The 22231-nt window shown below is 43.7% G+C and overlaps 1 protein-coding gene across 22 annotated transcripts in view; it reads right to left on the bottom strand.

Annotated features, from left to right (window-relative positions):
* Positions 1-22231, bottom strand: part of OBSCN (obscurin, cytoskeletal calmodulin and titin-interacting RhoGEF) — a 200494-nt gene that overhangs the window by 125669 nt on the left and 52594 nt on the right. For all 22 annotated transcript variants that reach the window (XM_063324255.1, XM_063324262.1, XM_063324258.1 and 19 more), the window contains 17 exons: positions 21890-22165; positions 20585-20860; positions 19507-19782; positions 18098-18364; positions 17330-17599; positions 16849-17112; positions 12167-12433; positions 11239-11351; positions 10360-10513; positions 8857-9018; positions 8250-8354; positions 7315-7581; positions 6402-6671; positions 5074-5340; positions 3362-3628; positions 1490-1756; positions 601-870 (listed from right to left, as the gene is read on the bottom strand). In XM_063324255.1, the coding sequence (XP_063180325.1) occupies positions 601-870; positions 1490-1756; positions 3362-3628; positions 5074-5340; positions 6402-6671; positions 7315-7581; positions 8250-8354; positions 8857-9018; positions 10360-10513; positions 11239-11351; positions 12167-12433; positions 16849-17112; positions 17330-17599; positions 18098-18364; positions 19507-19782; positions 20585-20860; positions 21890-22165 (4038 nt within the window). The remainder of the gene's footprint in view (positions 1-600; positions 871-1489; positions 1757-3361; positions 3629-5073; positions 5341-6401; positions 6672-7314; positions 7582-8249; positions 8355-8856; positions 9019-10359; positions 10514-11238; positions 11352-12166; positions 12434-16848; positions 17113-17329; positions 17600-18097; positions 18365-19506; positions 19783-20584; positions 20861-21889; positions 22166-22231) is intronic.

Raw genomic sequence — 22231 nt, 5'->3', positions numbered from 1 at the left:
AATTGCAGTTATGGGCTCTCAGTGAATATTAATGATTGTTTACAGGAGCTGAGGACTTGTCCTGATGGCATCCATTTCAGGGGGTGTCATTTTGCCATCACTGAAGCTACCGTAGGCGTGCACTTAGGGTGGGATCTACCTCACTAAATACAGACATCTATGCTCTAGAGATACGTAGCAGAGGCACTCACTCCACTCCACTGCCAGCAGTAATCTGCTAAATACAGGCAATAGAATTCAAGAAACTATTTATTTTGTCCTAAATAAGACTAACTGGATGATGAACCATGTCTGAAAACTACTTATTTCTTCTCTCCACTGACTCCCCAGGGATCCCTGGGTGATTATCTCAGTCGCGCACAGTCTGGGCGGCAACTGTCTGTACAATCAGACTATGCAGTGTATTCTGCAAATCTTAAACATCTGTTAAAATTTCAGCCTTTCACTTGTTTTTAAGAAAAATTCTCAATGCTTCAAGGCTCACAGAGAAGGCTGCTGTTCACCTTGATGATAACAAGAGTTCGCCTTCACGGTTTACTGATATACCTTGTGAAAAGACACCCAAGAAATCAAACCCCAGAACCTTTCTGATCTCATTACCTTTCACAACCAGAGAAGCCTTGGAGGTGAGACCACGGGCAGTGAAAATGACTTCCCCAGCATCATCAGGAATCACACTTTTGATATTGAGCGTATATTTCCGACCCGTGTTAGAGGCTTTAAATCGCCCACCGCTTTCCACTTTGTTCCCGTTCAGCGTCCAGTTGAAGTCATCAATGCTTTCATGGGACAAAATGCACTCAAAAGTACAATCTTCCCCCTCCTGGACTTCGGTGTTCTTCAACCGTTTGGTGATGCCAATGTTCAGTTCTGGAAAGCAAAAAGTAGGTTAATACAAGGAGAAAAATCTTGCACGATTAACACGAGTAGTAGTATTGACGTTTTCATCTCATGAGATTGGTTTATCTGTAGGACTGGCAGGACAGGACTGCACAGATGTATTTGACATGGGAAGGGTTTCTCAGACATTATCCACTCAGAATCCCCACAAAGTTATAAAAAAACCCAGCCACAAGGATTAGAGGACAGGCTGAACTGCTGGGTTCTTCAACAGACAATGTTGTCCTACTTTTGTGTTCCCACAACGGACTCTGAATTAATAGCTCAAAAGTGTGAAACACAAGCTGCTTGGGTAGTTTTTTGGGCGTTTTTTTGGTGGCTGGTTGTTTTTTTTTGTTTTGGGGGTTTTATTTTGAGAAATTATTTGCTCTTCTGGGAGGATTTCTGCACCTTAGGGATGCTTAGGAAGGAAACATTGTCGCTACGTTCTTGATGTGATTTTCACTGAAACACCAGATACACTTACATCAAACAGTAACAGACGTCACTATATTATGGAAGGCTTATGGAAGAGTAAATCTGAGACAAAGTGACCAAGCCCACTCACATTTGCTGCACCCCTTGTCTGGCCATCGACAGCAATACTTACCCTGAACGCTGACCTTTGACTTGGCAACATCAGTGCCAATATCACAGGTGTATAGACCCGCATCTGTCTTTTCAAGGTCATGGATAAGGAGGCACAGGGTCTTCCCAGACTGCATCTGCTCATACTTGTTACCAGAAGTGAGATTCACACCATCCTTTTTCCAAACAGGTTTGACCTTCTCTTTGGAGGCTTCACATTCCAGTTTAATCACACCTCGCTCCTCACCAAAAACATCGTCCAAGGACTTCATGAAGACAGCAGGCTTCTCTGAAGGTTAAGGGGCAAAACAAAGAACAACCAGGATATTTAAGTTGAGACATTTTCAGTCACTATCGAATATTTGCTACTGATACCGACGCAGAACATAATGCAGTCTCACACGTCATGACTGGCACGTGCTTTAGGGAAATCAGAATTTATTAAGAGGAGGGTGCAGGGAGGCAGAGATGCAGCCTGCATTGCAATGAACAGGTAGTGAAATTCCGTGCTGTAATCGTGGCCTCTCTTACAACTGCGCACCTATGAGATTGCAAAGCCTCCTTTTTCTCTGTGTTGAGGCATCTGTCAGGCACAGGGGGTCACGTCACGGGGAACGGGGCTTGGACCAGTCATCTAGGGCCCTATGGAAGGCCAGAGGGACGGCTTCACGCTTCTACGGAACAGCTACTCAACAAGATAGACTAGACTTAAGGAAGCACTTGTCTACATGGTGGAGGAGCAGAAAATGTTCTCCGGGAACATCCTTTCTACTTACAGCAGTCGACAAGTGGAAAGGGGTCAGGTGGCTAGAGGCAAAGTGGGTGAAGAGAAGTAATTGGGAGGTAGGTCTTCTAAGGGCCAAGGGCTCGCACTGCCTTTTCATGAAGCAGGATTCGTGCAGTAGGAGCAGCGATAAAAAAGAGATATGCTGCACGTTCTCCTCACTCTCCTGAACATTTTTGCTCCTGCCTTTTTTTTTTTGTTATTGTTTCCCTTTCCCTAATTTAAAATATATTTGACACTGACGATATTTATACAGGGGAAATTTTTGACCAGACATAAAAGAAAGTGGAAATCTTTCAGATTCTCTGAGCGGGTAAAAGAGTCAAATTATTCAGATACTGTGAGAAGAACAAATTAATCATGATCAGGAGGCAAAATGCAAAGGAAGTCAGAGAGATTATTCTCCAAGAGGCTATGGAGGACATCAGACTGACTTCCGGAGAGAACGGCTCTGAACATTTCCCACTCATGTTTCCAGATACACGAAGGAGTTAATTTAAGATAACAAATCACTACGACAAAGAAAATGTGATTTTGAAATTTTGGTAAGAGTTTTAACTCGTGTTTCTAACATACCTAAAATAATTCATGCAACATACTGTGGCTTAATTGATGCACAAGAACATGGTAAACCACAGTAACCCAGACGTGTGGCTAAACTTTAAGGCATATTAAGGACAGTCACAAACTGTCTTCTCTTTGCTGAATCAGTTCAACTCCACAACTGATGTAACTAAAGTGTACCTCCAAGGGTAGGGCACACCTGGAACTCAGCTTCTTGCAGACAAAAATCCTTATAGACAACAGTTTATAGAGTATATACCATTGAAGAGACCTACAAGTAGAGGAAGTTGCTCTCGAGACTATCCTGATGACAAAAAAAGGATGCCAAGTAGCTAGGGAAAGTTTTGTCATGAGACCAAAACAGTCTTCCTTAGAAAAATCAATCATTAGCTACAGTAAAAACTCACATTGGAAGAAAGCCCTTGCACACTTATTACTTGGCCCCAGAGGGGTGAAGCTTACGAGCCAGATTGCTCCATGGATACGGTAAATAATAGCTCCTTTGTGTCTCTAATTTAGATTCAGGAGGGTGTGATGATGACCCACCTATCACCTTTAGACGTGCGCTCTCTGACACTTTGTCTGACTTCATTGTCACTGTGCCAGCATCCTCAGGCTTGACCTGCTTCATCGTCAGCGTGTAGCAATTGCCAACATTCCTGATGTCATTGAAATTGTTGGTGTAAAGGAGGGTGCCGTTGAGGAACCATTCCACATCCTCATCGTCGTGGGACAGCTCACAGGAGAAGACAGCGGAACTCTCTTCTTCAATTTCCACGTCCTGCAGATGTTTGAGTACTTCTACGTTGCGGGCTGTAGGAAACCAAGGTACACCGTCACCACTGTTACCATCAATCGTCACTGTTACCACAAACAGATTTCATAGTGTTTAGAGTTCATTAGATGGTTTAGTCTGATCTCTGACCCTGTCACACCGTGGGTCATTACGTTTCATTTACTTGGCTCTGCATTTAGGCCAACAAAAAAAACATCCATTCAAAAGACCATATTGTTAGAGCCCTCGACTCTCTTTTTTTACTCATGAAACTTTTTTGCTTTTTTATTCTTTTTAATTTAAAAATAAGTAATTCTTTCTAAAATGGTAATGACATTCCAGTGACGTTTAAGTATCCCACAGAGCTCTAATCCCTGTGTGCTTGTCACTGCCCATACCACACACATGCACTTTATAACTAAATTATCCCTGACTCCCTGCCAAGAAAACACAGAGAATGAGATGAAGACAGTGGGTTGAAGACAAACAGCAACTACAAAGAAATTAAGCAACTTGCTCAGGAGCAACAGGAACTGAGTTCTTTTCTTTCACAGTCCTTGGCCAGAGGCTCCTCTTTGCAGTTTCTCCACTCATGAAATGCTGTTTTCTCAAGGACGGGCTAACTCGGCGGAGGGTTTGGGAGTATTAAATCATTTTGTCATTTGGATGGACCTCTGTAAGGCCAAACTCTTACCAAGAGGTGCTCTCTGGACTTCTGGAAATCATTCAGTGGCTCACCTACAAGTCTTGCTGAAACTGTCACAATGATCATCTTTTCTTACAGTTTCACCAGAGGTGAAGAACTGGCTGAAAATAGTGCCATACCAGGAGGAGGCAGAACATCATTATGAATAACAAATGTATAGCAGATATAAAAGCTGACACAGTGGCCAGGAATTTAAAACCACTACCAAGATCACCAGAATCAGAGGCCTGTAGCAGTTTAACATAAAGGGTATTTTTTTAGCAAGAAGTACCAGACTTCTAGTTCCTCAGATGAAACGGAAAATAATGTGCCCTGAGACAGACACATGAATTTCTGCCTTACCCAGATGGTGCCCTTCCACATGCATTACCTGCTTTGTGGCAAGCGCTGGGTTTCCATATCATGGAATATCAGGACAGTTCACTTAAGGTATTGCATTTACGTAAAATTAGGAGAAGAGAACTGTGGGACTCTACCTCTACTTAAGAAAAGAAACCCAGATTAAAGTACTGAATCACAAAGGTATCATAGAATAGTTTGGGTTGGAAGGGACCTTTAAAGGTCACCTAGTCCAACCCCCCTGAATTGCGCTGGGACTTCTTCAACTCGATCAGGTTGCCCAGAGCCCCATCCAACCTGACCTTGAATGTTTCCAGGGATGGGGCATCTACCACCTTTCTGGGCAACCTGTTCCGGTGTCTCACCACTCTCATCATAAAACATTTCTTCCTTATATCTTTGCAACAGGCAAGCCTCCCTCTTGCAAAGCACTTGTACCTTCAACAGTCAGCGTGGCTTCGGTCTCGGCGTTTCCAGCCCTGCACTTGTACACACCAGCATCTTCAGGCTTCACCTTCAAAATCTTGAGCTCTGCTGAATGTTGCTCCCGCTTGATTTTGTACTTCTCAGAGGGCTCGATGGGCGTGTGGCCCTTGAACCACTTCACGACCTTTGGAGAAGGCCTGAAGTCACAAGACAGGATGACGGAATGGCGCTCCAGAGCTGTCTTGTCCTCCATCTTCCTGGTAATCTGTATGTGGTAATCTGCAAAGTAGGTTGGGAAAGAATCATAGAATAGTTTGGGTTGGAAGCGACCTTTAAAGACTATCTAGAACAGCCCCACCTGCAATGAGCAGGGGCATCTACAACTCAATCAGGTTGCTCAGAGCCTCGTCCAACCTGACCTCGAATGTTTCCAGGGATGGGGTAACTACCACCTCTCTGGGCAACCTGGGCCAGTGCCTCATCACCCACATTGTAAAAAATTTCTTCATTATATCTAGTCTGAATCTACCCTCTTTTATTTTAAAACCGTTACTCCTTGACCTATCGCAACATGCGAAGAAGAGGAAAGTTTCTAATCTGTATTTCATGCCAATTAATTTCATGTATGTCATTCACAACCGGTTTGTGAATTGCTCAGAGGATGCTATAGGTTCCTGTTACAGAGCTGATTTGATGCTAAACCGACATGACGATCTACAGGGAATGCTGCGTTTTGTAAGATAATACTGTGTATTAACTACCAAATGCACAGTCCGGTTCTGGTTTCCGTGTTTACTGAATCGCTCTCTAATTGAGGACTTTATGCAAGTAAAAGCGAATTAAAGACAAAACAAGGACTTCAGGATGCAATTGGAGATATTTACTGTGGTGACAGCAGAAGATAAAAAGCCCTGAAGCTTTGTCCCAGATCAAGTCAATGACAAAATGGATTAAGTAAATGAGCTATCAAACTTGCCTAGTTCAGAAATGGGACAAAATAAACTCTCCTGGCAAATTGCATGTTTTGTCCTCTCTGGTAAAGTCAAGGAAAAGAAACAACCACCACCAGTCTTAGCTCAATAGATTGGAATATCAGCCACTCCAAATTCATTTAATTGGATCCCTTCCCGAGACATTGCTGTCTTGTTTAGTGCATCCAGCATTGTGCCCAAAACCTCGTAATTGGGAACTAAGCACATCTTCCAGGCACACATTCATTTCCAAGACCCCAGCCAGCGGAGCCTGCACATTAGGCAGTATGTACGAAAAATTACTTTCCAGGGACTGTGAGAGGGAGGATCTCTCATGATCTAATTCAAGCCCAGGCCGTATCACATTACCTCTGACAAGCAGGTTTGCTGTGGATTTTGATTTGCCAATGGAGAACTGAATGGTGCCTGTCATGTCAGCACTGGTTTTCAGTATCGTCAGCCGGTGGATGGTGCCTTCTTGCTGCACGATGATGTTTCTGCCGGCCTGTAAGACTGCTCCGCGTAGAGACCATTTGGGCGGTTTCACGGATGGAATGGATATCTCACATTCAAAGTTGGCTTCTTCTGGCTCAGTCACATCCTCATCACACAACTCCTTTACGATATTAATGGATTGTTCTGGATGAAGGATAGAATGATAAAGCAGGGATTTAGGAGTCACGAAAGAATGCTTTCATTAGCATCCTGTACACTCATGCCATTCTTTCGGCATTTGAATACTACACTTAGTGGCTCAAAATGCCTTAAAACATCCTTTCTTTTTTTTCATAAAAATAAACATATATTGCTGGTCACGGGTCAGACAGTGAGACTGTGAGAAAGCCTCAGGAGAATCTGGATCTCCTGTTTCCCAGTCCTATTTCTAAGGCCACCTTCCTATCCTGATATCAAACACTTGGCACTATAAAATGGGGAAAAAAAAACTTTCATTGAAATGCAGATGTTGATCATAGGAAAGAGACTGTTTAGCTACAGCAACTTTTCCCTGAACAACAAACTTTGTCCAGCACATCTGATCAGCTTCGCTGGAACAGGAATTTTATCACTTTCCTTAGGAGAATATACCATATATTCATTTTACAGGATGATCCTGCACTTATCACCCTAAAAATAAACAATATCAAGTGAATTCAAGAAGAACTCAACACAGAATTACAATAGTTTTAAGTGCTATTGTGTTTTCAAAGTAAATGACAAGGGCTTTTTGAATTGGCCAATCCTCCTACCAGTGCATCCTAAAGGGGCAAAAATGGTTTACTACCTTCAACAAAGAAATTAGCACTGCTTTTGTCATCAAAGGCATCACAAGTGTACGTGTCCTCATCTTGATAATCCGCATCGTTGATGATGAGTTTCCGATAGACACCATCGCTCACAATTTCGTATTTTTCACTGGGGTGAATTTCAACGTCCTTTTTATACCATTTAACTTTGGCATTGGCACGAGACACCTGGCACTCCAGGAATCCCCGATGTTTTTCAAGAGCAATCTTATCTCGCAAAGGCTTCACAATTTTTACAGGCAGCTCTAAAAGGAGTAAAAAAGATGGAATAATCAGTTTCCATGAAAGGTGCCAATTAAAACCTCATTAGCAATATTTCTTTTATGTTCAGTTATTTGGATGATGACAGGAATCCCTGCTACGCTAAGCACTCAACTAACACACAGCAAGTAAAGAGCTAATTAAGGGAAACGTTTTATCCCTATTTTCCCCCTTGAGTGGCTGAACTGCCGAGATAATAGGTAATTTACTCAACACCACACAGCAGTGCCACGGCAGAGCCAGGGGTTGATCTCAGATTTCCTGAGCTCCTCATCAGTGTGTTAATTCCAATGTCTTCCTCCCCTCTGTCTTTATCACACTGTTTAAGTTAAACACAAAAGAGATGCTGTATTCTTTTTAAATTTACACCAAAAAGAGAGAATGCAGGAGAAACTCAAGCTATAGCTTTTTGACCCTTGAAGTTCAAACATGACTTTTAATGTCTTAAGGTACAAAACCAACCCCCTGAGAAAATAAACTGCAAAAGTAAATTCCCAGGCTGATATTTCACATTCAGTAAGTTAGGCAGGAATTTTTCTTTCCCTGAAACTTCTAGGTCTTGTTTAACCTTCTTGACATTAAAAGTAAAGGAAGTTGTTTGGTTTGTAACGTGAGAGCACTTAAGCAGTATTAGCATGAGAAGCATAATTACCTTTTACAGTAAGCTGGGCACGAGATTCTGCCTTTTCCGCTACAAATTTGATCTCTGCTGCATCTTCGACTTGGACCCGCATGTAAGTCAGCGAATAGGTCTTTCCTGAGAACAGAGACACAAGCAGACATAGTTTCTCCTGAGCAAAACAGCTTCACTCTCTGAGGCACACGGCCAGGTTGAGCATCATTCATCTGGTTTCGGTGCATCACCACCTGCTCTCACGGCAGCAACGCCGACCCTTCCCCTATGGCTACGTCCCTGTACTAAAAAGATAACCTAACCTCAGATCCTCCAAGGGCTGGCTGAGTGTGGTCCCCACCATCTGGAATGGACTTGAAACAGAGGACCCCACCCACTGTCAGATGATACAAATTCCCACCCACTGCTGGCAGCATGGGATGGTGGGATGACACCAAATTTGCCTTATTATGGTTCCCACCATGTGACTGTCCCAGCCTAGCTGCAGCCTCAAAACAAAAGGGAACTTTCTGCTGAAGCTTCTTAACTGATTTTGGAGGACAGACCCTTCTGCCGAGTCTCCCCTACCAGCACCTAACTCCAACCCACCCCCATTTGAGAACGAGATCCCCCTTTTACATCCTACCATCTTGACGCATTCTAATATTGTCGGCAGCCTTCAGCTTGTTGTCATTTTTGTACCATTGGGTTTGGACCTCATCATGCGAAATCTCACAGACGAAAGACGCGCTCTCATATTCATTCACTTCCACATCTTCCAGTGGTTTAACAATCTTGATATCTCGGGCTGTGAAATCAGAGAGACAAATATTGATTTGGGGTTTTCTCCATAACTGAGTGTGGTGTGTTTGCCTTCCGCATACTTGCATGGAAAACCTGGGATTGTGTTTTATTCTAGACAAGCCTCCCTTCCCGGGTAGTTTCTCTCTTCAACACAGTAAATACACTTTATGCTTGAACCTACAGGTAGAACTACCAGCTACAGTGGAGCTCACTGCAAGAGGATTTTTTGGATGCTGGAACTTCATACAGATTTTGAAAGAAGTTAGGCATATTAATGAAAGAAAATCTGCAAAGGAAAACTAAACACAAGGCTACAATCTCTCATGTCACTATAACCCTGTCTCATTCATCTGGTTCTCTATGCTCTCCTCTGACTCCATCAGCCACATGTCCCACCTAGGAGATACCTTTTCTTCAGAGTTCCCCGAACTCCACATAATCCTCTCCCTCTGCAGCTTTGGCCTAACTTATGGCAGAACTGACCCATATTTCTGTGCTACTGCAGCTCTTTCCTTTTCCCTATCAAGGGAAGGCCTTGATACACCTTGGATCAGCCTCAGGAGCAGAGCTCAGACGCAAACCACAGCCAGCATTCAAATAGAAACCCATCCCAGTTGCAAAGTCAGGGAGAAAAAGGGGAGTTCAGCAGAACAATGGAACAGGACAGATGTACATGAAGATCATGCTGAACCCAAGTGGCCACATGAGGACAGCATCTAGTAAGCAATAAGAAAGAGCTGATCTGTCTTTTCAGCTGTCCCTCTGGAAAATAACATCTGCCAGGACACAGCAGACCGTTCAGTCAGCAGGCCTTCATCACTAGCTTTTCTAGAGAAGCTGTGGTGCTTCTGAGCCTGGTGACAAAATACATTTGGGACTTGACCAGTTGCACAGTGCAACACACGGAGAGAAAAACTGTCTTGAGCATAAAAGAGAGCTGCACTCAGAAAGCATGGCACTTCCCTTGCACTTATAAAAGTAGGGCACTTCTTGAGATCATACCCAGGGCTCCTACAGTCCCTGTTCAGGCAAAGTCCCCCTGTGACAATGGCAGAAGGTCCCACCCAAGACCATGTCAGCACCAGCCATTAAATCCCTGCTTTGTGCCAGGCTGTCTGCTATTTGATAACTTGCAAATCTAGAAACATCATTTCAATTCCAGAGACCAGAAATCACATATGATAAATGGAAAACACAGGACAACTCTGCCAGCACTTTCTCACTAGGAAGAGAAAGTTATCCAAAATGAGTAATTGAGAAATACACAAACCATCCACAAAGCATTTCTTGCCATGGAGTCAAAAATACTGCAGTAGATGTAATTTTCTGCTTTAGTCAAACATACCGTGAACCTTTAGGGTAGCTGATGTCTTGTCTTCGGCTGCTTCACACGTATAGGTTCCCTGGTCTTCATATTCACACTTGTGAATAACGAGGCTTCTCTTATTTCCCTGGGAAATAATCCCCACCATTTTACTTTGCCGGAGCTCCTTCCCATCCTAGAAGAGAAAAGGCCAAACCAGACCACCATCAACTCTTCTACGTTTGCAGCGAGCAAAGCAAACAGTCAGATCTGTGCTTACTTCACCTGTCTCATTGGACTTAATGGAACCGCGCTTACTGGAACACCTGCTGAAACTTCAGCACAGTGGAAAATTTGCAAGAAGCAGGAATGGCTGAAGAACACGCATAACTTTTGGTTGACCTTAGACCCCCATTTGAAGGCTTAAGGCACCGTACAGGTTTAACAATAAGCCCCTTCAGACATTACTTTGAATAAATGCTGTTTTCCTCATTTAAGGGAAGTACCATCTGAGCCCCAAGGAAGGTTTACAAAATGCCTGAGCTGATCCCTGAAATGACTGTCAGGTGCAAAGGGAATTGAGGCTTCACCTTAAATCACAGTTCCCAGTCCTGGGTGAGAACTGCTAGGTGTGAAGTGCAGCACAAGACTGCACTGCTATCAACACAGAGCAACAACAGCTCAGGAGTTCACCATAAACTCAAGAGAAGTTTAACTTTCAACCTGATAAATGCACTCAGTAAATAAATAATACTAAGAGCAATGAACTGGGCAAGTAAAAGAACACAAGGACAAGAGAGCAATACTAAACGCTGTATAACAAAGGCTCAGACTCACATCCCCTAGAAGTGAAATTAAAGACTCTCATTCCCTTCCAGAAAAGTCAGAAATTAAGACACCACTATCCGTTAAGTGCTGTACCTTGAACCACTTAACATCCACGTTGGGCCTGGACAGCTCACACTCAAATGTGACCTTGTCCTTCTGAGTTACATTGATGTCTACCAAAGGTTTGCTGATTTTCACAGGCAATTCTGAAAAGAAAGAAAAGAAAAAAAAAAAAAAGAGAAGGTCAAGTTAGTGGGGAATAAGGTCTCCAGGACCATCTGGCAAAAGCAACAATCATAGAATCATCTAGATTGGAAGGGACCTTTAAGATCATCAAATCCAACCATTAATATAACACTGCCAAAACCAGCACTAAACCATGCTTCTCTGTACCACGTCTACCCATCGTTTAAATACCTCCAGGGATGGGGACTCCACCACTTCCCTGGGCAGCCTGTTCCAATGTTTGATAACCCTTTTGGTGAAGAAATTTTTCCTAATATTCAATCTAAACCTCCCCTGGTGCCACTTGAGGTGATTTCCTCTTGTCCTATTGCCTGATAATTGGGAGAAGAGACCGACCCCCACCTGGCTACACCCTCCTTTCAGGTAGTTGTAGAGAGCAAGGAGGTTTCCCCTGAGCCTCCTCTTCTTCAGGATGAACAATCTCAGCTCCCTCAGCTGCTCCTCACAGGACTTGTGCTCCAGACCCCTCACCAGCTTTGTTGCCCTTCTCTCGACATGCTCCAGCACCTCAAAAAGGCAGAGCCTAGCTTCCATGTTTAGTAAAACTTGTGAAAACAAAATCATATTGTTTTGAGCACATGATCACAATTTGCTCTGTGGACAATGATGTTACAATAATCCTGTTGACATTAGAAGGACTGATGTCCAGTTACTGGTGATGGTCCAGTGTTTAACATTCCTTGCAGTTACAAGGAAAGCTTGTTGCCCTCTTAAAAGCTTGCTCTCTGGGTCAAGAGAAGACAACCGTGTCCCACACCAACCAGGGCCTGAGTACCTCTCACAGTGAGTCTCCCTGATGAATGGATGCCCTCCGCTTTGAAGGAGATGAGTCCTGCATCTTCAAGAGCCACCGAAGAAAGAGTCAGTGAATGTTTCTTCCCCAGGACACCAATACTGATATTCGGTGCAGGCTTCAGCCGAACACCATCCTTCTGCCAGGTCCCTTCCACGTCCTCATGCGACACCTCCACCTCGAAGGTGACGGTCCCTTTCTCGGAGACTTCGCGAGGCTGAAGACCTTTCACCAGCTTGATTTGCCTCACTGGAAAAACAACAGGGACAAGTTGGAGATATCACACCAACAGCCATAAAACAGCCTGAGGACTTCCAAAACAGATTATTTCCATATTCCTCATGAGGGTACCTACCAATTAATTGGTATCTGCCAATTAAACAACCACTTTTACAGGAAATAAGAGGAGTAGGGGCATTGCTGTGCTGGGTGAGGTGGTCATCAACCACCATCAGGAAGAAACACTCTAGAAGAAGATAACACCGTTTTATTTACACTGGGACCAGGATCCCTGTGCTGTACAGCAGGAGAGATGTTGCTGAAAATCCTCATTCTGCAGGCACGATTCAAGAGAAAGAAGATGATAATAGAGATAACACAGAGCAAGAATGAACGAACAATATTGTTCAGCTTTTCAACAAGGATAAAACAAGGGAGAGAGGGAAGCAGCGAGGAAAGGAGAAAGCTTTAGTAAAAGGGAAAAAAAATCCACGATAAGTTGTGAAGTGCTCTGACACCTTCTAAGGTTTAGGGAAAAATGCATCCATGTTTTGGGTGAATATTACCTATTTCTACTACAAGACATCAGTGCCCTATGAGACAGTAAAATGGATTTAGTGCTTAAACTTGTCTCACCTTTAAAAGAAATCATGTTGTCAATTAAAAAAAACAAAAAAAAATTCCTCTACAAAGCCATGAATTACTTACAAAAACCTTCAACACCCTGTGTCCCCTGGGAATATTTCGACCTTCCTAGAGCCTGTTCAGCAGAGATAATCCACATTCAGCCAGGATCTGAGCCCAAACCTGAGCGGGAGTGGGCTGAGGGCTCAGTTCTGTGGTCACAGCCTGACTGAGGCTCAAACGACTCCTGATGGCACCTATCCTTACACCACATGGAGGACAACAGGGAACAAACTATTTCTCCAAAGGTCCCAGAGGTTATACGAATACACTATGACTTTATTAACACACTTTACTAACAGCAGAGTACTGTTGCCCCCGGGAGGGCAGCAGCAGGCTCCATGCAATGCCATCTCCTTACACCTTTCCTGTCTGCCCTGTTGCTTGTTACACCTCACAGCAGGTTTAGAGAGGAGCCTACACGTCCTTTGCAGGGTCCTGTCCAATTTCTCTCTCAAGGAAACCACACTGATTCCTCTCTCATGCCCTTCTCCGAGGTCACGACCACTTAAGCCCAAATTTGCCCCAAGGACATGTCTTGACCCAGACAAATGAGGGAAGTACAGTCACTTCCAGCAGCTTGTTCTTTGCTTCCCAAACTAATACACCGGCTCTCCTGGCTTTGCTCGCTAGAAGTTGCATCACTCCCTGATTTTTGATCTCGTGTCGTGGCCAGTTCCTACCCCCCCAGGGTACCTCATTCTCTACACTGAGCAGAGCGTACCTGCTCTCTCTCTGTCTGGCCTTTCCCCTAGCTTAATCAAACAGTGAACGGAGCAAGGATCAAACTGAAGTTATTCCAAGGAGACAGCGAAATGGACTTGCAAAAACATTAACTAAATAGCATAGCAATTTCAAACTCAGTAAGTGGCCTCCTGCATATATTCTTACCTGGTGTTGTACGTAGGATGGAAAAATAAATAAATCACTTCTCAAAGGTATTGTCATAAAGCCTCAACAGTTGGGGAATGGTAGAACTTTTACAGGATTTATTTTAATACACAATATTTTGTGTCCAGAGATTTCAAATTTCATACTCTTGTTCCCAGTATAATTTCTGCTATAATTATTTGACCTCATTATGCTTTTCCCTGCTGAAAGCTTAGAGGTGTATCAGAAGAACCACCACTTTACCCATTACTTACTTAAGTCTTCCACAAACATCTCCTCCTGGCCACAACTGACAATTGATATTCAGCCAGATATGTTATCGGTTTGATCAGCTCAGTTGTTTTTAGGATCTCCTGGCATCTTAAGATCAGAACAGATGCTTATCTTTTGATGAAGCAACTTTTATACTGGAGTAAATCAACTGATTTTCATATAGCTATTCCTTATTTACCTCGCTCCAAAAGCAATCTCAAACCGAACAGCATCAGTCCAGCTTGGTATTTTTTTTAAAAAAGGTTCTTGAAATCAGGCTTCTTAGTCTAAGGGTGGGCACCAGATAACGTCAGCTCAATTCCCCTGACTATGAGCATCTAAAGAACGTCTGCTGACCTCAATGTAAGCTCTAAAACATTCTACTAAAAAGAGGCCTTTTGTTTAGATGCCAAAAAAAAAAATAATGGAGCATAATTTTAGACTTCTACTTTTAGAGTCTTGCTTTGGCTGTAAAGCAGCGTGAGAGCTCGGTGCCATCTCAGCTGGAGGACTCGGATGCAGAGTACATACAGACTAGCGAGATTCTTGTATACATCCCCTTTCTGCTGTATATCGTGACGAAGGCTTGGATCATCATATGCAAAAAGAATTCCCTATTACGATGAGCCGATTCCCCTTTTTAGTCACGATCCCTCTCGAGTCATCTTGAGTCTCCATCACTGCGTGAAACCATCTCAGTTCATCAACAGAGGAGCTACTTTTTAGAGTGACACTAAGCGTAAGTGATGAGAATGCAGCTGGGTGCCTGGAAAGCACAAACCAAAATCCCCTCTCTCCACCAGAATAGGAAGCTTACAAACCAGAGACAGACACACAATTTTGCTTACACGACTCACCTTGCACAAAAATACTGTTGGCAGCTGTCAGGACTACTCAATTATTTCCTACATAAACACTGTTCCCTCATTTTTTGGTTTTACCACGTGGCTGTAGCAACAGTCAGTGCCTAAAAACAAGCGTAGCTGAATCTACAACCAACTGCTGAAACATTTTGCTGGAAGCAAAATGAGTATCACGCAGAGTTTGAAAAAAAATGCCTTGGGGTACAACATGTGGAAGAGGATCGAGCAGAAAACTGCCCCATACTGAGCTGCATTCTTCCAAAATATTGTGACCATGGAAGTGCCATATTTCTTTCTCTCCTGTGGACCCAGTTCATCCCATTTAACTGAGACAGTAAACCTGAATCTAGTTCTAAATCAGGATTGTAGTCACCCATGCTTTCTTGAATACCCAGAAAGACACTCCAGAATGTAATTCAGCACATCTAAGACTTAAAACACTCTCTGGAGGTCTCGTTCTCCCTGCTGGCTGCAGAAGGGGCTGAAAGTGATGCGCTAGGTTTAGGCTGCATGAATCCAGGCCTGATCTACCAGCTGCTAGTCACTGGTAATGTCTGTTTTTCTCTAGAGCTATTCAGTTTGGAAAAAAGGATGAGCAATCACCAATAAAAGCGATTACTCCCCATATCAGGATGATAAATAAGTGGGTTTTTGACAACTGTCGGCCAGGAAGATTTTGAAGATGAAGCTGTCTTAGCAGTGCATGAAAGTGATTTGACAAACCCTGCTCTGTTTGAAGCAGTATGACATTAAATTTGGATATCTTTGATACCATCAAAAGACTACAACATTATAAGGCTGATAAGGCCTAGAAAAATCACCTAGCCCTTCTCTCCCGCTCCAGGACACACTCAGCTCTTTACGTCATCCCAGACAGATATTTCACCAACCTTTTCTTAAACCCATGATGGAGGCTCCAAAACCTCTCCAGACAACATATTCAGTTGTCCAGCCATTAAAAAGCTTTTTTATTGTATAACCTGGATCTTTCTCTTTGCAATTGAAGTCCATTATTTCCTGTCGTTATCTCCCCATGGAGAACAGATTGTTCCCTTCCACTTTATAACGGCCTTTTATGTACTTGAAGTCTGTTATCAAGTCCTTCCTTACCTATTATTTATGACCTACACAGCACCAATTGGTGTCAGGGGCTTTACAAACAAAATTAGACAGTCCTTAAGTGCTTAAACCCTGTCTCCATCTATCCCTTAACAATCATGACAAAAGGATGTAGGAAAAAGGACAGAAGTACAGGGCTAGAGCTGAGACACCATTAGCTTATTTGAAAGGGCAGCACCCTCAGATAGAAAATTTGCTTTTGTAGGTTTTTTTAACCCTGACTGAATATAAAGAGACATTCTGAAAGAGGTGGCTTTCAGAGAAGAATTAGGGCAATGGATGGCTGAAGAGGGAACGGTTTGCTAAAAGCCATACAAAGGAAAAAAAAACCAGTGTACAACAGAATGAGAAATTTCAGAGGAAGGAGAAGAACCAGCTAAGAAGCTTAATGGTCAACAGCATCACTGAAAGCTGGAGGGATGAGATGGAGGCAACAAGAATCAGCCAGCTGTTCTCTGTTCACCGCCCTTGCTTCCACCTCCTCTCAGTCATTTGATGGTGGCCAAGCCCATGTTGTGTCCCTGTGTCCCCATGGCAGGTGGGGGTGGCAGTGGCCATTACGATAATGGAAGACACCAGAATCTGCCTTCAAACCCTGTCCAAGATATATATAGAACTGGTGATCATTCAACTTACTTTCCACATTGATCTTGGCTTGGGTCTTGTCGTCAGGACTCTCACAGCAGTAGAAGCCCCTGTCTGCAAAGGAGATGTCCTTAACCACCAAGGTATGCTTTGTTCCCTCAGTTTTGATCTCTATTTTTTCACTGGGTTTCAGTACGATGCTGTTCCTCATCCACTTCACCTCTGCAGGCTTGGTCAGCTCTACCTCTAAGGTCACTGTGTCCCTCTCTTCAACTGTTCTGGGCTCCAGTTTCTTCTTGAATGAGATTGAGGCCTCTGCCAAAGGAGAAAAACATTAGTAAGAACATAGAGGATCCAGAAAACAGGCTTTTGGAGAGAATTTAAATGGTGGCTTATGTATCTCCAAGTCCCAGTGCATTTTGGGCACCCGTATTTAATGATACAAAAGCAGGGTTTGCCTACTGCTAACAATCAAAGCACAGCCACGTAAAACAGCATCAGTGGCAGCCTAAAGGCCTTTATTACCTCTTACCTCGCACTCTGAGATTGGCTGTGCTTTCTACACCCTCAGCATCGGCAGAGATTTCGGCTGCATCTTCCAGCGTCAGATCAGTGATGGTGAGGCTGTGGTTGGTGTCCTTCTGCGAGATCACATACTTCTCGCTGGCTTCAATCTTGACACCGTTCCTGAGCCAAGTGACCACAGCATCACTGGGAGAGACGGTGCACTTGAACACAGCCTCTTTCCCTTCCTCAGAGACCACGCTGTTGAGGCTCGTAATGAATTTCACCACTCTGGGAGCTGATGGATAGGAATAAAACATTTAGGAGCGTGTTTTTGAGACATGGCATGAACATCTTGAAAGAGCCAAAAGATTCAATGATTTTATCAAAACCATCAATTTTTATTACTTAAAATAAGTGATCGCAATAGCGGATCATCATATTTCCCATCGCTGGGTAAGTTTTGTATAAAGAGGCCAGAAGAGCAAAGCAAACAAAGAAGGGGGGAAAAAATCCTGTCTTAGATTTGGCATAATTAACTCCAGCCTCAAATGCAAGATGAAGGTCAGTTTGCCCACATATTAAGAGACCGGAGTTCAACAGGTCACGAAATCATTATGTTCTTCACAAACAGAGGTTCCAGTGACATTCAGAGAGAGAGAGAGTGGAGTTTTGTATTTTTTTTAATCAACACAGGAGACAGCACAAACACATGAAAAAACTCAGCTTTGCGCAGCTGTTATAGTTGAGGACAAAGACCAAGGATCCCCCTACATGGACACCATTAGAGACATACCTTTGGGGGTGACGGTAATGCTGCTCTTGTCATCTCTGGACTCGCAGGAGTACTCTCCCTCATCCTCAGCCCGGATCCCTGTTATTGTCAGGATTCGTTTGACACCTTCCTCACGAATCTGGAAACGCTTGCCGGGCTTGATCTCAACTCCATTCCTGCGCCACACCACCTTCCCTTTGGCATGGCTCACGTCGCAGGTCAAAGAGACGCTGCCTCCAATCTCGGCATTAACAGCTTCGAGTTTTTTGGCAAACTTCACTGGGATTTCTGAGAGGCAGAAGAAGGAAAAATGATAAGAAAGGGGGAAAGATAAGAAACCTGTTCCAAGAAACTGGTTCTGGACAACTTTAAAAAAAAATAATAATAATAATTAAAGAAATAAAAAACCTAACTCCAGAACTTATATGGGGATCAGGGTAGACAAAAAGAACCCAGAAAGGTAGAAATTTAGGGAGATTCCTTTGACATGGTATTTTAATATCACTATCATTCTGTAAAGCAAGAACAGTGTCTTAAAGAAAGATTGGGCATTGCCTTCCTTTCTTTCTAATATTTTTCATGATGAGACCATGTGGTGTTTTTACATCAGAGCCTGATTTGTCTGACAAAGCGTAAAAGATCTGTACAGATGCATAAGCCCCAGCCACCTTTGTGTCTTCTGTCACTAAAGGCACAGCCAATGGAGTCAGATAAATCCACGGTGTGATTTCTTTCATCCTGAAGGAGACATTTCAATAAGTCGGAAGTACCATGACCTATTAGCAGCTGCTCTCTGCCATGACGTCAAAGGGAGTTCAGTGGGTGCATCTCAGCTGCAAACATCTCTAGTTTGGGTGTCTGAAGAGAAAGGAGCAGGCCTTTGCTCTTGGACATCACCCCATCATCTCCACCTGTGGACCAGCTGTACTTCATCCTTCTTGTCAGTTTATACCCTCAGCCTACTAAGGAACGGCATCCTAGGTGCACCATCCCAGGAACAGAGGAGGACACAATTCAGGTCCTGTTTCCCCATGTGACTAACTCACAGATCTCCTCACACAACATCCCCCTAGATCCTCATCAGTTTTGTCACGCTGGTGAGCAGACTAGGGAAGACTTGAGGCTCTGCCTGTGCCCCAGTTACTGCGTTAGGAGGAGACAGAAACAGCATGTTGATAGTCGGGAGCAGAAGCCAGGAGAAGCACCCATCATAGGCTTCCTTGCTCCCCTGAGTGCCCAGCAAAGGACAAAAATAGGGTATTTGGACGCAGAACTTTGCTGGCCAATGGTGGGGCAGCCACAGCAGCGACAGCAGCAACTCAAGCCTTGAGGTTGGAACAGTTTTAGAGTTTGGACCTCACCTCCACCCTCCCATGAGGGAAATGTAGCTGTTGGATTGGGACATAACCGGTGTGCTGCTCGCTGCTCACCTTTCACCTGCACTTTGAATTCCTGCTTGTCGCTCTTTGTCTGGCAAGTGTAGACGGCGGTGTCTGTGCTCTCAGCCAGGTTCACCGTCAGGGTCCTGGATGCCCCCTCACTCTTGATCTCATATTTCTTGCTCGCCTTGATTTCTGTTCCATCCTTGAACCACTTCACCACAGCAGCTTCAGGCGTTACTGAAGTGGTCAGTGTGACACTTTCATGTTCTTGAACAACGAGAGGCTCTTTCTGGATAACTTTCTTTTCAAATTTAGCCTCTGGTTCTAGGAAAAAATATTAAAATAGGAAAACTATTAACTTAATGCTCAAATCCTTAATACACAGCAACTTTCTATTGCTTTGTCTTCATGACTCACACCACCAGCTCATCCATAATCTGTAATGACCCGGGGAATATGGCTGAATATTTGTGCCTGGTATAGTCTTGTGCTGAGCGGAGAGAATTAACATGATCTGTCAGGTAACCCAGAGCTTTTGCTTAGAAGAGAAGCAAGGGAAAGGAAATACAAATATACATTTTATCTGCTGCCCACAAAAAGCTTGTTTCTTAGGGAAAAAACAAACAAACAAAAAAACCCCCTGTATAATTTTTCCTCTTCCATTTTTAGGATTTTAGAATAAATTAAGAAGAAATATTAAAGTGCCAAACCTGAATATATGGCCTGTTTTCTGTTTGCACTACTACCCTTCTCTTGGCCTCTTCTCTGTCTCGTGCAGCAGTTTTGGGGCACACGCAGCAGACAACAAGCTTTTCTTAGTCACCTTTCTCCGCAGCTCTATTTGCTGCTCTTCAAACCTTCCCACTTTCAGCTCCCCCACCACAGAAGCAGGTTGGGTGAAGGGGGGTGCAAAGGAGATAAGCAAAAAACTACGCAGCATTTCCGTAGCCAAAATAAGTCTTCAGCCAGATTTCCCACCTCTACACTGCTAGATTAAAAAAGCCAAATGAATGTGTGATGTGGTTCACTAATCTTGCTCCAAGGGAAGTGGCCGCTGGGTAGGGAATATCCAGTTTTCCTCTAAGCCACCCAGACTGCTGCTTAGCACCTCAAAGTGAACACTCACCAGTTGGTTCCAACTTGAAGGTCAGCTTCTGGCCTGCAGCCTCACAGGTGTATTCTCCAGCATCTTTCTTCTCCAGCTGCTCTATAACCAGGCGCCGGGTTTTGCCCACAGTTTCTATTTTGAATTTTCTAGAGGAAACGAGCAGTCTTCCATCCTTGTACCATTTCACTTCGGTTGCGTCCTGTGCTACCTCACAGCTGAGGGTGGCACTTTCTGTCAGGACAGCGTTCACCTCCTTCTGGACCTTTTCCTGGTTTATAAATGCAGGTTTTGGCTCTGAATGCAGAAAAAGAAGAAAATATTGATTGAGGGATTAAAATGAGATCAATCTTACAGGTTTCTGTGCAGATGTTTGGAAAATGTTTAGGTTGCCACTTGCCAAAGCTTCACTGGGCAATAGCTACCCTTCTGTGTGACCTAATTCCGATGTTCCCAAAGCACATCTTGTCCTGCATATCACCAAAAGCTCTCAAATTCCTTTTACTTAAGACCTATAGTGAAATGTCAAGGTCACAATTATAGCACTACGGGCTTCTGGAATAGACTCTTCATGGTCTCTTCCACTGTCACAAATGTGACTTTCAAAGGGACAAAGGAGCTAGGATCTCCCTTGCGTGCTCAGGAAGGCCAGGATCATGGCTGGCAAGGTACCCGAGGTTTTTTGCAGCTTCATCACTCCTTTTAGGACATGCTTAAAGCTGCTTGGGCACCTTGTGAAACCTGTTCCAAAAGACCAATTGCTTGGAGTCTTTCACGACAAAGGGAGATGTAGCACCTGGCAGAAGTAGTAGGGCATCTGAGAAGGCTGAGGTGTCAAACACACAACAGCACAAATTCAAAAAAAGTGCTGAGTTTTAAGCCCATCTTGATGAGTGCTCCTGATGAAATTGCAAATGAAAAGCATATTCCAGCCTCTCAGTTTTCAGAAATGGGATCGTAGGTCTAATAAGAAATCGATTTTTGAATGGCCCTTTCCTTTCAAGAGGTTCAGGGCACAGGAATTAACCCTTAAGATCCCAGAAACACAAGAGATCTGAATAATATATTGAATATTATTATAATAATTATATTACATTTACCTCTACAATTATTATATACATAGACTAAGAATGAGATAGGCTTTTGTGCCATACTAGAGCCAAATATTCCCACTTCTACAAGTCCAGGCAATCAGGTACAGAAAATCAGGTCAACAATACAGGGTGCAAAAAAAGCCCAGACTATTGCAACAGAGCCTTTGTGTAATAGCTATTACATGTACTATTTTATTATCCTCTACTGTAATTAAGACAAGATATGTCTCACCTGTAACATCAATCTTGAAGGTCAGTTTCTGGCCAGCAGCCTCGCAGGTGTACTCCCCAGCATCTTTCTTCTCCACCTGACCCACCACCAGACGACGCGATTTGCCCTCCGACTCCACCTTGAACTTCTTGCTCGAGGTGATCAGTTTGCCCTCCTTGTACCATTTCACATCGGTCTTCTCCTGGGCCACCTCGCAGCTCAGCGTGGCATTTTCTGATAGTGCAGCTTTCACCTCTTTCTGCACCTTCTCCTTGTTCGTAAACACAACTTCTGGCTCTGGAAAGAGAGAGAATTTCAGAATGTCTCCAAGATGTGGAGTTGTGCAATCACAACTTGTCACGG

Source organism: Chroicocephalus ridibundus, chromosome 2, assembly GCF_963924245.1.
Source record: "Chroicocephalus ridibundus chromosome 2, bChrRid1.1, whole genome shotgun sequence".
In the NCBI taxonomy this organism is placed as follows: domain Eukaryota; kingdom Metazoa; phylum Chordata; class Aves; order Charadriiformes; family Laridae; genus Chroicocephalus; species Chroicocephalus ridibundus.
The sequence above is the reverse complement of the archived record's forward strand: the minus strand, read 5'-3'. Positions and strand labels throughout refer to the sequence as shown.